Here is a 15,199-nt window from a genome sequence, read left to right as displayed (position 1 = left end):
AGGAAATCACTGAAATCTGGCCAGCCGGTAACAAGAAAGTGTTTGATTCTGTAGAGCACTGACCCAGGCAAAGGGTTGAACTAGGAACTCTCTATTCCTTGTAAGGCTTATGATTAGACTAAACTCCTTTTGGATGAAATACAAGTACTGACAGGCTTTCAAGGTAAACTGACACAGAGAGCTGTAGACAGTATTATATGGTCGTTAGGTTGTCTTATTAGTCCAGGGGATTTTTGACTTTGGCAGGAATGCTGACCATTTCTTCTTTCAGTGGGCTGGGATGCGCTTAGAGGTGGAAAGTAGGAGCTTAGAGATCTTTTGTCAGCTCTTTGATGTATACTCATGTTTATTGCTACAATGTGCACTGTAAGATAACCAAAGGTACTTGGTCATTATCAGTATCAAAACCTCTTAACATTCAGATCTTAGTCAAAGCTGGATCACTTTACGACATCTGTACTTTTCCTCAAGTAAAAGAAATAATTCCTCCCAAGTCCAACACTCGTTGTTCCTGTGGGACTTTTCAGGCTTTGGTTTGAGTAGCTGTGATAGAGTATATGATCACTTTTATACATGCAAAATGCTTTCACAAGCAAAGATAAATTTCAGAGTGCTAATCAAATACTTTGGTTTCTCCTACTCCTGCAACCTCAGTGACCCTTTTCAGAATGAGATTAATAAACTGTAGCCCTGCCCTTGTTTCAACAACACATACTCCATTATAGATGCTGACAAGTAATTGGAAATTCATTCCCATGGGATACTCATCATCAGCTATAGGAAGTTTGGCATATCATTTTAAAATCACACTTAGAAACTTTGGACAAATAAAGACAAGAAAATTTTGTTTTATTATAAGCCAAATAATTATTTGTTTTGAGAGCAAATTAAACAATTCACAAAATGGTTGCAAATACTTTGGAGGGGTGGAAAGGAATGTTGTCGTTCATTTCCTCCTGTGTATGATGTATATCTGAGTACTAACAATAATTTAGGTTTTGGATGTATTCACTCCCAAGAATTCAGCAGGAGCAAAAAAATGAAGCACATCATGTCACATATTTCCATGATCTTCTTGGAGGAATTGCTGAGGCTGAAGTCTGTGCAGCTTTGATTATCATTGAGTAAGAAATACATAATTCATGAAAAGTTTCTAAGCGTTGCTTTTTACAGACTTTATAGCTGACTTTTTTTGTTCTGATAGATCACTACATGTTTTAAAACTTTGATTTTATGAAAATCATGTTTAGGTCATTGAGAAAATTCAATAATTTCATTTTTCATCCTTTGCTTCCTGCATACTACATAAAGTAGTCTTGTATAATCAGAATCTTTCTTTGTCTAGTTCTTTGCCTGTGCTTACGGACTGTCAGATGTTCTCTCAGATGAAGTACAGTGTTTCTAGTCTTCAGCAGTTTAGCACAGACTTCACTTCATTCTTGTAACCCATTTCTGAACAGTCCCAATTTGACAGTATCTCATTTCAAATCTGAATATATAACAAGGTAGGAAAGTCTGCCTATTCTGTGGAAATGACCCCAGATACTATCAGGGGAGATAATGCCTCCTTTCATCTATAAGTACTTCCCTGTGTATACATTTGAAGACTGATCTACTGTCCTAGGCACCATATTATTCGGGTGCTCAACATTTGCTTTCCATCCCTAAATTCTTTTGAGGGCTACTGTTGTTGAAATGGATTTTACATTTTACAAAATTTACATATTTACTTTGAAACCTATTTGTCCTGTTACATTGTTCAAAAAAATGCTGATATATGCATTTGATGTTCTGAGAAATAGCAGTAGGGGATGCCATTATACATTGGCTCCCACTAACTACTGATTCTGTGCCAACATTCTTGCTTACAGATGTGAAGTTTTTATATTTAGTCATCTTTAAAACATAGATTATGTAAGCACCTGTTAGGCAGAAAACCTTATTCTTCTGCCAACGAGTTCTTGATAAGCATGCTGGAGCCCTGCCTGCTGTGCTGCTAAGTATCTGCTGGTAGGCTGACATTCCTTCCAGTGCCTTTCAACCTCCGGTCTCAAGATATGCAGATTTTGCTTTAAAAGAACTGTTTCCTCAGCCTCTCCCTAAAGCCTCAGATCTGGCTACAACTCTAATGAGAATATAATGTTTGTGATCAGCTCAGCCATTTCTAATTGTTTTCAATACTTTTCTCAAGCTGGTAGCTGGATTACGAAAGCATACAGCCTTGAAGGCCTGCTGTCTCTGAATGCAAGACTCTACTGATGATCAGGAAACACTTTTAACGCTTTGTTGGTATGATGATTGCGAGTAATTTCATTCTTAGTGTTTACCTAGTTTCCCAGCTGAATACTGCTAAACGTGTCAGGTGTCTTTCAGCTTCTCATGAAGCATTTTCTCTGAAGTGTTGACATCTGGAGAAATCCCTGAAAAGGTCTTTCTGTTCAGACACCATGGTATTCTCTTTTTAGTACTTCGAAGTACTTTCCTGGAACATTCCTATTGGTAGCTCGTGTTCCTTTCGTGCATTTCTGCACCTAGGACAATGATCCTTCCCAAACAAAGGCTTAGCTACTACATCATCAAATGCAGGGGTGGGACCTATGATTGTCACCTAGAAACACCTTTCTGGTTCTCCAGTTTAGACTGGAAGAAAATGCGGATGGGTTGAGGTGAGGTAACTCAGGGTTCCCTAAGTCTGCAGGACTCTGTCTTGCTCCTGGAACACAACAACTGGACAGATATTGTGAACAAGAAATTGGTTTGCAGACATGCATTATACCAGTTCCTAGTGCAGAGGTTAAAAGAGAAGGAGGTTTGAAGAAGCGCCTGCTAATGTAACAGGTACAATGCCAAACTGTTACTAAAACATGCAGCATAACTGACCTCAAGTGCTCAAAAACCAGAAGGCTATTTTTAAAATCCAGAGTTTTTTAAAAAATAATATTTTGGATGTGGGGAAGAGGAAATCATTAGGGATTTTTTAGTCTGTGCAATTCTAGCTTCCCTTTACAATCACAAAGACTGGAAATGGGACATTTTAAAGTTCAAAAGTGACTCCAGGTCTTTAGGGAAAATGCAAATGCCACAACAACATACTTTATAAAGATACAAGAGCTTTCAGTACTGAAGGCAAAACTAGCAACATGGACTTATCTCTGGAGGGAGGATTAAACCCAGTGTATCTTCCCTGTGAACACAGTGGTTGGTTTTGATTTAGAGCACAGGTGTCACCCAGGTAGGCTCTTTGTAAGTGCAGATGTGGGGGCCTGAGCAAGGCAAAATCCAGAAGTCATAACTGAGCCAGATGTCAAAATAGCAATAATCTATTTTATTTCTGAATGATGTGAAGCCTCAGTTGTGTGATGCAATGTGGCTTATTAGTGTCAGTATCTGATGTACATCTGTGAGTTGCTGTGCTCATGAAAAGTTTGTGTTGTCTATCAAAGCTCTGCTAATATTGAGGAGGAGCCTGGAATATCCTCACATGGAACAAAAGGATCTCCTGAATACCGGTTCCTACAGATACAGGATGACAAAGGGTTATTTTCAGAAGCAACCATTTATCCAGTCTACGGCAAAAGCTATTCAAACTGTCATGTGCCTTCGTCTGTGGCCAGCTGGACAAGTAGGTGTCCCAGAGCAGCCAGCCCACCTTGCAGGGCTGGAACAGCAAGCAGTGCTCACAAGCTGGCTAACCACTGTGTAAAGCAAGGTGAAAGTGATTTGGTAAGAAGAAGTTAAATTCACCTTCTCTGAGGGGTGTATTAAATCTTATCAGGTTTATTTGGGGTAATGGAAAGGAAGGTGATGCCATTTATCTTTGTCCTGCCCCCATAGTCCTGTTTTGTGGCCCCCTGGCAATTTGCAGCTCAAGCTAATCTGTTGTTATTAGGCCTTTTATGAAGTATATCTGTAGAGCTAGAGAGAGACAGAAAAGTCTCATTCCTCTGATTTCACTTCCAATCCATTCAAAAATCTTCTCATTAAATTGATGTAAAACCCAGTCTGGATGTTCTTCTTATATTTTAAGCCTAGTGTAGTTTATGCTGACATAAACTTACTGTAGTTTAAGTACATTCTCTCTCTGCTAAAGATAAATGCTAGAGAGACTCATTTTAAGTCTAAATGAGTTTGCACTGTCTTAAATAAACTAATTTCACATCATTACTGTTAAACTAATCCAATTCTGACTATAAACAAGAGTTTAGAATGATATTCTTGGAGGGAAACACAATATTATAACCTGCTATACTAAATATACTGCTGTTTTGGTCAGAAGAGGCTGCTTCTGTGAAGCAAGGTTGACATATATTCTGCAGCAGCAGACCATCAGCAGCAGTTAAAAGGCATGATCCTGTAATGGCTTTAGAGGCAATGCTGCTCTTACAAGGAAGGATTCTCCCAACATGAATATGCATATACAGGACCTAGCAGGAATTCTTTGACAAGGCTCCAGAATTACCCTGCAGTTTTTATGCCCTTTGCAGCTGCCTTCAGCTGTTCATTTAAGTATGCATAATTCTGATATTTCCAATTTCAAATAAGAAGAAATATGCCTTCCCCTCCTTTTTAAATATAAGATGTGTGTTCTGATTTCCATTACAAAAAAATGTCCCTTTCAGATTCTGCACAGCCAGAGGGCAGATGTCCTTGTGGGTGGGTTAATACTTGATGAGAGAACAAGTATTTTGCAATGTTCACTGCTGATTCTAATAAACATACATGCACCGTGCAGATAAATATTTGCTTGGAAATCACATAGATAAGTTTATATACATAGGAAATAGAATTTTTAGCTGCTGAAGAAAGTTAGAAACCTCCCATTGACTTCCGCAGTCTTCTGATTAGATCTCAGGACTTGAATCAAGCAAAGCACTTAAATATATACTTTGCTTTAGACATGTGGGTAGTTTCATTGTCCACAGTGGAGCCACTCCTTGTTCTCAAGTACGTGCTTGGCAGACAGCTTTGCTGGGTCAAACTTAAAACACAAACTGGGAGTCATCCTGCTCTGGATTGCTTTATCAACTATGATATATCAATTGGTATGGAGAGTGTATTTCTTGACCTGTTTCCAAAAGAGAGAGAACAGCATTATTTTACTAGTCCTATGAGTCTCTTGTTTCAAAGTTTTGCTAACGAGTGAAGGGGAAAACCATGGGACTGTGATTCAGGACCTTTTTTTTTTTCCCCTTGATTGTAATATTGACTTGATACATAGTTTTTGATGGCTCCCTTAGGTATGTCAGGGATTATGTGTTTCAGAGCTTATTACATGACTGTGAAGGACCACAGAACCCATAGATAGAACCTGATATTCACCCTCCCCCATTCTCCACACACCAGGCATTCCTACCTCACTCCACAGGGAACCAGTTGCAGGGTAATGGTCATCCTCTAAGACCATGGTTTTACTGGGAGAGGTGACCTTTGGGGATCAAAGAAGGTTCAGATCTATACGAGGAAAATGATAAGCCAACAAAGTCAAGTGTGTGCGAGTCTTTTTCCGGGTTCTTTTAGGGCATTAGCATAAGTTCTGCGCTGGATTTCTTTTTCTTCCTTTATGATTTCTAATTATCTGAAATGAGTTTATATTGAACTAAAAAGGAAATCTGTCATTCAACCATCTTGAATTTTTTCCTGCTTGCATGACAACATCTTCCAGTAAGAAAAATTTGTTTAATTTAATTCAGTGCAAGGCAACAAGGTCTTTTAAATGATGTTGTGTAATTATAGTCTGCTTATTTTTAACACACAGAGTATAATTAATTTTTTTATAGGAAAGGTGAACTGATTTTGAATCCCCTGAGAGGGACACACTGATAGGCAAGTGGTGTGTTCTGTCATTTCTGTCTGCAGCAGAAATGTTACTAATGTCATAGGCAGAAGTTAAAAACAAGAAACCCTCCAAAGTAAGAAAAACACAGTCTGAATAAACTAAATGAGATATTGTCTGGACCTTCTGCAGGTTATGCACCACAAACAAGCCAGTGGAAAGAAGAAAGAATGTTTCAATGGCTGAGGGCAGGAATTTAATCCTGTGTAATGATTCTTCATTCTTTTTGCCTTGAGAAAAAACAAATTGCACCAAATGTCAGCTATTTTAAGAAGCTTACCCAAGAAAACATAATAGTGTGATGCTCAGTAAATCTACAACCTGTTTCCTAACTCATTGTGGCCTACCCAACTGTACCACCAGGAGATGCTGACATAGAGAGATAACTGTGGATTCAGGCCTATACCATATCTGTTCTGAAAGTCCTTACATATTTTCCAGGATAACTCTAGCATGAACTTTGTGAGCTCTGTATAACTTCAAAGTACATATTTGCCTCAGCAGCTATCCACTTATTTGGAGCATGGCTGTGGCACTAGAGTGAAACAGGCAATGCTTTGCGGCAGCTTCACAGTTCCTTGTTACTTGTGCTTTCCAGCGCTCCTGCAAACTTCCTTCATTGGCACCTACAGTCTACAAGCTGTCTTACACGTGATTCCCAAGGAAACCAGTTCAGATTCATCATGGTATTCCAAGTCACCAGCACAGCTCTACTGGCTTCAACCTGCTCACATGGTCCCTGCCAACTCCTGAATGCCAGATGAACCGATGGTCATGGTGTTTTGAGCTGGGAAACAGGGGTATGTCTGGGAGAATATTAAAAGGCACAATTTTGAGTATAACACTGAGTGTGCTGATAATTCTAGTGCTGTTTTAAGGTAACTTGCTTAACTGGGTTTTGTCAGACTGGATTGCAGCATTGAGCAGTCAACCCTGAAGCAACACTACTGAGAAGCAGAAGAGGTCAACTAGGGGTTCAGCTTCATACTTCTGTTACAACAGAGTGTAAGATGGCCTTGCCTGTGCTCTGGACACTGAAACCACTATTTGCTGTGACCCAGTTATTCTTCCAGAGGACCTAATTTCAGGGAAGAGAGGGGAGAGGAGGCTTTTGTGGGGACTCCCAAGGTATGGCTGTTACTGTGATGTATCAGCCAGCAGTGAATCCCAAGAAGGAGGCAGAAATACCTGTGGACATTCAAGGTTCCTGTGCCAGTCCAGTGACAGCACACTTGTACTTCCTTCTGGCTATAGACACTCCTTTCTATACTGTGTATGAGACACAGGCATCTTCAAGCCCTGACTTTGCCAGCCTGCCCCAAGTGCTAGTGGCCTGCAGACCATGCAGGAGCTGGAACCCGCTTCTTGGGCGCTGGGGAGTTTTGGTATTTGCAGGGTATGCGTAGCCCCATCTCACTCCACACTGATACCATGCCACACAACACAACATTTGCATTAGAGAGAGGAGTGGCATGGAAAATGAAGACCAATGCATGAACTGTATTGGCTTTTTTCTTGCATGACAGGGAAGCTTGTCTTTTTATTGTACTTTGAATATTTCTTTTGTTTGCATCCTGTTCTAACATTATAAAAACTTGTTTGCTTTGTGTTAGCTATCAAGAAACCTGGCTATGGTATTCTCTTTTCTTTTTTTCCATGTAAACATCTGTGAGTTTAACTAAGTGCTGTGTCTGTTTAAACTTTTGTTAACTCTTCAGCTGTAAGGCACCAGGAAGCAGCATTTCTGCCAAAGTTTACCCATAGATAAAAAAAACAAATAATTTTACCTAGGCAGCAATATGGCATCTCATTACCCTGGATTACCAAGAAGAGAGAATTACATTTTAATTTATATTTAATTTAATATCAAAACCCTACGTCTTTGTCCACTGTAAGCTGTAAATTCTTCAGGAACAAACATTCATGGGAACTTAGCAATTGCTTCATCCAAATAGCTTAAAAAATAAGTAAAAGAGAAAAATCATACCCCTCTAATAATCCTGTACCAATACAGAATATTTCATGCTATTTCATAATCTGCCTAACATGTGTGTTAGAAAGCATTCTGTCTCTAATACAGTCTCATATATCCTGAAAGTGAATGGGTATTGCATATCTAATGCCTCCCTTGAAACTGGTCATGTTTATGGGGATGTTTTCTGGACAAAGAAATCCCCTACTTGGTTTGAGAATAGTCAGGATCCATTCCAAAAGAAAATATTTGCCTTTAGCTCTGCAGAAGTTGTGCAGAGCGAGTAAGCTGCGTTCATACATACCGACTGCACAGTATCGGCCTCCAAATAATTTTCAAGCTTGTATCGTCTTGCTTTTAGCCTTCCACTGCCATGCTGCAGCTGCTGAAAGTCCTGTGCTGTCCCCTGGGCCTTTTGAGGTTATTGTGGATGCCACTGAGGATCAGGCCCATTGGAAAGAATAGGTGTCCACTTGTGCAAGAGTGTAAATACCAGATTAACTCCTTTGCTTTGCTAATACTTCTTGTGCTGATGTTCACAGATGTTTTCCTGTGAACATAATGAACAAGCTTAGTGGTTAAGATAACCTACACCTAAGTTGGTGATTCAGGAGTACTACTGTGCTCTTTGGTCTGGATAAGCACCCCAAACATCTGTTGTACCTGTCCTACCTCCTTTTCTCCCCATCCCATGACTTGGTTTCTGCAGGAAGAAAGCTTTGGGACCTAGGCCAGGATAAATTCTGTGCCAGGGCACAGAATCCCTAAGTGTGCCAGGGTGAGCCCCAATTGCTGAATCTAAACAGAGTTAGTTTCAATCCTGCACTAAAGAAGCAAACTACAGATACATATTTACATCTGTATACCCAACTGAGTTAGAAAATCCTAGAGTCAGATGCAATTTCATGCATAATCCTGATGCTGTGTCTGCATGTAAATAAGCTTTCACACTAGAGCAACAAACTTGCAGCATTACTGCCTCCAGTTTAAGTGTTGGCTTACTAGTACCAAACAGGGGATTAATGGACCGGCAGCAGTCTGGAGTAGTGATTTTTTAGACAGCATTGACAAACAGCTTCTGCACAGGCAGTGGCTTTTTCCACCATGGAACATGACTGCAGAAAGTAGACTGAAGTAGGACCTAGAAAAGGACCATGAAGGTTTGTTATTCATGTCAGCATAGCTATAGCATCCCATTTTGCTGTGCTAGTTCTCCTCCTCCAGAAACTGGAGGGGTACCCAGGAGAAATGAGCACCAACTGCAGTATGTGTCATGTTGCTCAAATCTGTCTTGTGTAAATTCCCTTCAAATCCTTTGTGTCCTGTACTCTGGCCCACATCTGTAATTGCCAGGGGCCTTCCAGCAACCTTCTGACTGTCTGACTCCACCTTAAACAATTTCACTGCAGCCTTCAGAGCCCCATCAAGACACCTCTGACTCCTTTCATACTGCTGCAAATATACAAAGCCGAGCAGTTGTATGGGACTGATGAAGCTGCAGGAAACGGCAGTCTGCTATGAATTCTGTCCTTGTGTTAGGCAGGAAAGATAAGCTGTCCCACAGACAGCTCCAGGACATCCCTGCTCTAAAGGGTCCTAGAGAATCTGAGATGCACTGACAGAGATTCCAGTGCCACACACAAGTTGTAGAGAGGGAGAGGGAGCTTGGTGCCTAATCTGAAACTGTGTGGAAATGAGAAAAGTAATTTTCATGACTTGATGTTTCATTCCATGCCACAGAGCTTGGGGCTGGCATCAGACAGCTCAGCTCTGTGTAGTCTTACATGTTCTGTTTCTTCGCATGCAAATCAGTCCCTGGTGATATATGTGATTATTGATACCCTTACATCCCATATTCATTTGGAAAGTTCTGAGATGAACAGCAAGAGATTTTTCTTGTTGCCATCTTCTCTGTAACCAGAAGGAATTTTAAGGCTGAATTGCTTTCTGGGAGCCTGAGGCTAATGATAGTTAGGCTGGGACTTCTAGAAGGGAGATTTTTATTGTGCCATTTGTAACTCTTTCTGCTCAGAGATTGGTGTATGCATCACAAATAAACAATTTCCCCTAAGGAAATATTCCAGTTCCATGTCATTACTCTTTTGTGTTTGTTTGTTTGTTTTCCTAAAGGAAGCTAATTTGCAAGACACCCCTAGACCTGAAGCTGCTTGATGGTAAGGCCCTACATTTTTCAGCATTACTATGCATAGAGCATGTGGACTCCATGTTCTAATACATGCAGTTTTATGCCAGTAGAGAAACCCACTGCATTATCAACAAAGAACTTATTGGATTTAATCCCACATTTCAGTGAACATGAAAACTAACTAAAGGCAGTTTGCTGGGTTTTTGAGTGTTGCAAAGGAAGGAACTACAGCAAAACACTGAAGGCCTTTGAGAATAATTTTGGATTAATTCCATCTGCCTGGCTTTTTACAGTCTTATTTGCTCAAGTTATTGTTATGAAACTAGCCTGGGCTAAAATTTTTCCACCCGTACTTTGTTGATTCTCTGCTCTGTTATCAGTATATTGTAATTATTCAAGTTCTACAGGGGTTGAAGATAAGAGCCAGTTCAGTAATAGTATCTTATCATAGAAAAATAGAATTCAAAGGGATATGGTGACACTTTGCTTTTAGAAGTTCCTATGGCCCCAATCTAGCAATATATTTAAAATATCTGGATGTAGCCATTAAAATCAACAAATGGGAACTTGAAAATCTTGGGTGTTTCTTCTTATTTAAATTAGTAGAGATAAGGAGTAAGTCTCCCAGTGTCCCTGGTTCCTCCCAAGGCCTTTGTTGTGCACCAGTGCAAGACACAGGGGCTAGTGTTCATTATGATCCCAGTAAGAAAGGCACTCAGATTCTAGAAGGTGTTGCTTAAAATACCATACATTGGAGCTAACACAAGAAGGAAAGAGGATAGATAATCTTACATCCCTTCGGGTGCTGGGAACCCCAAGTTCTGCAGCACTGGACTGATCTCCAATCAGGGCATGGCACAGCACAGCACAGGGTGTAGATCCCATCCGTGGAGATGTTCTCTTGGTCTTTAGAGCTCTTATAGGATTTTCTTAGAAGAAAAAAATTCTATTCATCATTTCTACTGTCAAACAAAAGGATGTTCACATGAGAACTTGCTGCTTCACTTTAGGATAAAGACAAGGACACACAGGTGCTGTAATCACCCGTACCAAATGAGGACTGCCTATAGACTCCTTCGTTACAATTAGCCAGCTAAGTGTACCCTGTGGCCAAGGGTCATGCAGCATAACACAGGTCTGAAGGCCAAGCTATATGTGCAGCACAACACAGCACAGGTCTGCGCCTACTCAGGTTAACTGTTATGTGGCTCACTAACTCCCTGATATACAATGGTCTTTCAGATAGGATCATTACAATCTTCTGAGATCCTGATGTAGATAAGTTGGATAAATAAATTCCATGTAATAATAAACTGACTATGTAATGAGTAATGTAGTTACTAACTGAAAGAACAGATTATTTTATTGTCATTTCCTTTCTCATTTATTCACTTATAATAAAGAACATATGAAATAAAATAGTATGAGAGGTTTTTTAATCCATTGGAAAAAATGAATTAGTGAGAAAATGGGAAGTTACAGTGGGTGTTTGACCTGTAAAGGCCCAAGGATAATTCGCTGTGAATTCCAGTGTGGTGATTTGCACTATTGCTCAACTTAGTGCTTTCTCTTCCTATTTTCTTCTCTGAAGGCCTCAGGGTACAGCTATCTTGAAGATTAGCTCTACTTGAAAAGAATTATTTCTTGAATGATAGGAAGTAGAAGAGGAAAAAAAGAATAGTTCACTCATCATACTCTAAAATGGTTAAAAAAATACCTACTGCTAGGGCTTCCATGGTAAAGCCATTATTTGTAATAGTATTTTATTTCTTCCAACAAATCCTGGAATTGTGGTGTGGATTTATTGAGCTTAATCATGTTTAAATCACATGAAATTTTACCTGACCTATGGACTGTGTAAGAACTGAACAAAAATATGAGGATTTGGGCCATCTCTACTTGTAAGAGTCTGAGCAACTTCATACCCAATTGTAATGTTCCACTGGTGAATGCTGCTGTGCCACATACATGTTACCATGTCCAGCGATTCCTGCTGTCCTGGACTTTATTCCTTGTGTAGAGTAGGGTCCCCTATTTAAAGTAATGAACAGTGTCTCAGTCAAGGAGGTAAGACCTCTGAAGCAGTCACAGTGGTTGAAGCTACCTCTCAGTTGCTTCTCAGTGTCCTTCTGCTGGGTGTTGCTGTCCCTACAACTTGCAGAAGGGACAGGGGGAACATCCCTTATCTGTCTGAGATCAAGCTCAGTCAGTTTAGCTCAAACCACCTTCGCTGGCTGATTTAGGATGAAAGAGGATGCTGAGTGCTCAGACAAATCCTCTGCACCTCCTGGTCTACCGGGTCTACCTTGAACAGCTCCCCTTTATAAGGTAAAACAAGGGCCAGATGTTCAGACAAGTGCCCAGCTTTCTGCGCTGCTTAAGCAGCGGGGCCTCAACTGGTATAACAACCTGGCATGTGTCTGGGTGCTGAGCCCTCACAAATATTCTGTCCCCCTTACGCTTTGCAAAGATTTCCTTTCTCGAGGCCCATGTACTTTACTCAGCATTAGCTGTGCGTGGCTGGATCTCTTGATGCTTGGTGGCGATCACAGAGGCTGTTGGTGTATCTCTGTTTTGCCCGTGTCCCTGCCACAGGTACCGTTATGATGACAGATATCACCACGTGGTGCCGATCACTAGACAAAGTCATCCTTGTCTGTACGTGGGTGTATTTCAGCCCTGGGGAAACCCCCTCTGTGATTTGCTCTGAGCCTTTTGAGACATAGCGTGAGCAACCAAGGTGTGAAAGGTTGGCTTGTTCTCAGCTTTGGGCTGTTAATCCGTGCCACGTGTCAGCTCCCGTGGGAACCGGTATCCATAACATGCATGACAGACTGACGCATGCACACAGGCAAGCTCCCCGTGCACAGCTACGAGGCAGGCAGGCAGGCAGCTGGTACCGCAACATGGATGCAAACTGCAGGTCCCACTCCGACCGTGCTCGAAGCCCGCTGTGCTTAACACACATTAGCAGTGCAGCTGGCCCCACCGACCCTTAACCATAACCCCGACTGCTGCCTGATGAAGAGCTCGTGGCAGCACCAACGCAGGCCGCAGGCCACCAGCGCCCGGCCCTCATCCCGGCACGGCCTGCCTTGAGCCTGGTCCCCACGGCGGCACTGCCCCCCCGAGCCCGGCCCGAGCCCCGGCACCGCCCCCACGCGCGGTCCGAGCCCCGGCACTGCCCCCCCGAGCCCGGCCCGAGCCCCGGCACCGCCCCCACGCGCGGTCCGAGCCTCGGCACCGTCCCCCCGAGCCCGGCCCGAGCCCCGGCACCGCCCCCACGCGCGGTCGGAGCCCCGGCGCGGCGCGGCGGCGCCCCCTGCCGCCCTGGCTGCGCGCAGGCCGGGCCCGGCGGGGCGGAGCGGGGCGGAGCGGGCCGCGCGGCGGCGGCTCACGTGACCGGGCCCAGCTGACTGCCGGGCGGGCGGGGCGGCGTATGGCGCTGGCGGGCGCGGGGGGCAGCGCGGCCCGCGGTAACGGTGAGTGCGGCCGGGCCGGGCCGGGCCGGGCCGGGCCTCGCCTCGCGCCTCACTTCCCTTCTCCCGCAGATGAACGAGGCGCAGGAGGCGGCGGAGCCGGCGGCGGTGTGGGAGCGGCCCTGGTCGCTGGAGGAGATCCGTAAGGGCAGCCAGAGCTGGTCCTTGGCCTCGGACGCCGGGGTGAGCGGCGCGGCGGGGCCCGGGGGGGCGCTGGGCGCGGCGGGGCCCTGGGCGGGGGCGGCCGCAGGTGCCGGCGCGCGGAGGGCGGCTCCGCGGCGGCGGCGCCCCCCGGCCTCGCCCCTCCCGCCCGGCCGGGGAGCCCTTCCCTGGGGACGGGGCAGGACGGGGCTTGGGGACGGAGCCAGCCCCAGCCCCTTCGGCCTGAGCTGCCTTTAGTTTGATGCTCGGCTGAAGCGTGTGGGCAAGTCCGCCCTTGCCATAAACAGGGCTCAAAAAAAGGAATTGGATATTGACCGTTGCTTTCATGTGTTGTAAACAGCTTCTGCATTTCCTGCAAGAGTTCTCCCAGCAAACCATTTCCAGGACTCATGAAATCAAAAAGCAAGTAGATGGATTGATTAGTGAAACAAAAGCCACAGACTGTCGCCTTCATAATGTCTTCAATGACTTTCTTATGTTGTCCAACACGCAGTTCATAGAGAATGTGAGTATGCTCGTGTATGGCATCAAGCTCATACTTCAAACATTGGTGTCACCCCTTCCTGTGATGTGGAAAAGTGACTTGTCCTTGTGGCAAGTCTGATGTTAGTTTAGAGATGAAATGGCTTTTAATTGCTTTCTGTTAAAAGGTCTCCCAATTTCTGCTAGAGTGATGCACTGTTCAAGATGTGCAGATTCCCTTTTGCCTCTTCTGAGGTATCTTCCTTCTTGTTTATATATGACTTGGAGATTAGAGGTGTTGTTGTTGTGTTTTGTTTTTTTTTTTGTTAAGACTCTGAATGAGTTGAGATCTATGGGTTGCCATGGTATATCTTTGCAAATAGCATAAATATAGCAAGTGTACCTTACCTGTCTAAATGTGGGGAATGTTATACAATACTGTAAGGTTTGCCCTTTTTTTTTTTTTTTTTAACTGAAAGCAGGCTGTATTCAAGGTGTTGGATGGCAGGCAGTTGTCTGTTATATTTGGTCATGATGGGCGTATCTGTTGGTTAATGCTCCCATGTTGTGAATATTGCTATTTTGGGAAGGTAAAAACTAGAAGTAAAAGTCTGTTATGACATTGTTATACGTGCGCTCTTACTGATGCAAAGACATAGAGCTTTAGTTGTTTTTCAGGTTTTTTTTGTTTTTTGAAGCACTCTGAGTTTTATCAGACATTTTGTTTTGATCAGCATTGTTCTTAGGCCAGGTGTGCCTCCTATGAAACCATGCTGCTATAATTGGAAAGATATTGGCAGAGGACAAGAGAATGGAAATCTGGATCTCTAGTATTTTTTTCAGTGCTGCAGTGTCTCTCCTAGCCTGTTTAGCATTGTGATCTGAGGATAATGGGTACCAAATGTCTTAAATCTTGGGCACTTCAAGCTGTTTCTCCCCAGATTTAAGCACACAAAAGTGTCCCCCCCCACCCCCTTTTCTAATTCTCAGTTTAATTTGATATTTGGGATCTGTCTCTTCCCAGAGGATATTTACAATCTGTGTTTGAAAGATTTGAATTCAAGCGTGTAGGTTCAAGGGGCGTTTTTTATTCCCCGTATCATCTTGTAGCTGCTCCTAAGAAAGAGTGTCAAAGGAGCTAGGGG

At 43.1% G+C, this 15,199-nt stretch overlaps 1 protein-coding gene across 4 annotated transcripts in view; it reads left to right on the top strand.

Moving 5' to 3' along the window:
* Window positions 1-13,388: 13,388 nt before the first annotated feature.
* The window catches only part of WASHC2C (WASH complex subunit 2C), a 37,622-nt gene continuing 35,811 nt past the window's right edge, over window positions 13,389-15,199 (top strand). For all 4 annotated transcript variants that reach the window (XM_067300004.1, XM_067300005.1, XM_067300003.1 and 1 more), the window contains exons 1-3: window positions 13,389-13,433; window positions 13,503-13,613; window positions 13,933-14,097. In XM_067300004.1, coding sequence (XP_067156105.1) covers window positions 13,503-13,613; window positions 13,933-14,097 — 276 coding nt within the window. In that variant the 5' untranslated portion in view covers window positions 13,389-13,433. The remainder of the gene's footprint in view (window positions 13,434-13,502; window positions 13,614-13,932; window positions 14,098-15,199) is intronic.

The sequence above is a fragment of the Apteryx mantelli genome, chromosome 7, assembly GCF_036417845.1.
Source record: "Apteryx mantelli isolate bAptMan1 chromosome 7, bAptMan1.hap1, whole genome shotgun sequence".
NCBI lineage: Eukaryota > Metazoa > Chordata > Aves > Apterygiformes > Apterygidae > Apteryx > Apteryx mantelli.
Note: the sequence above shows the minus strand (reverse complement) of the source record. Positions and strands in the feature narration are given on the sequence as shown.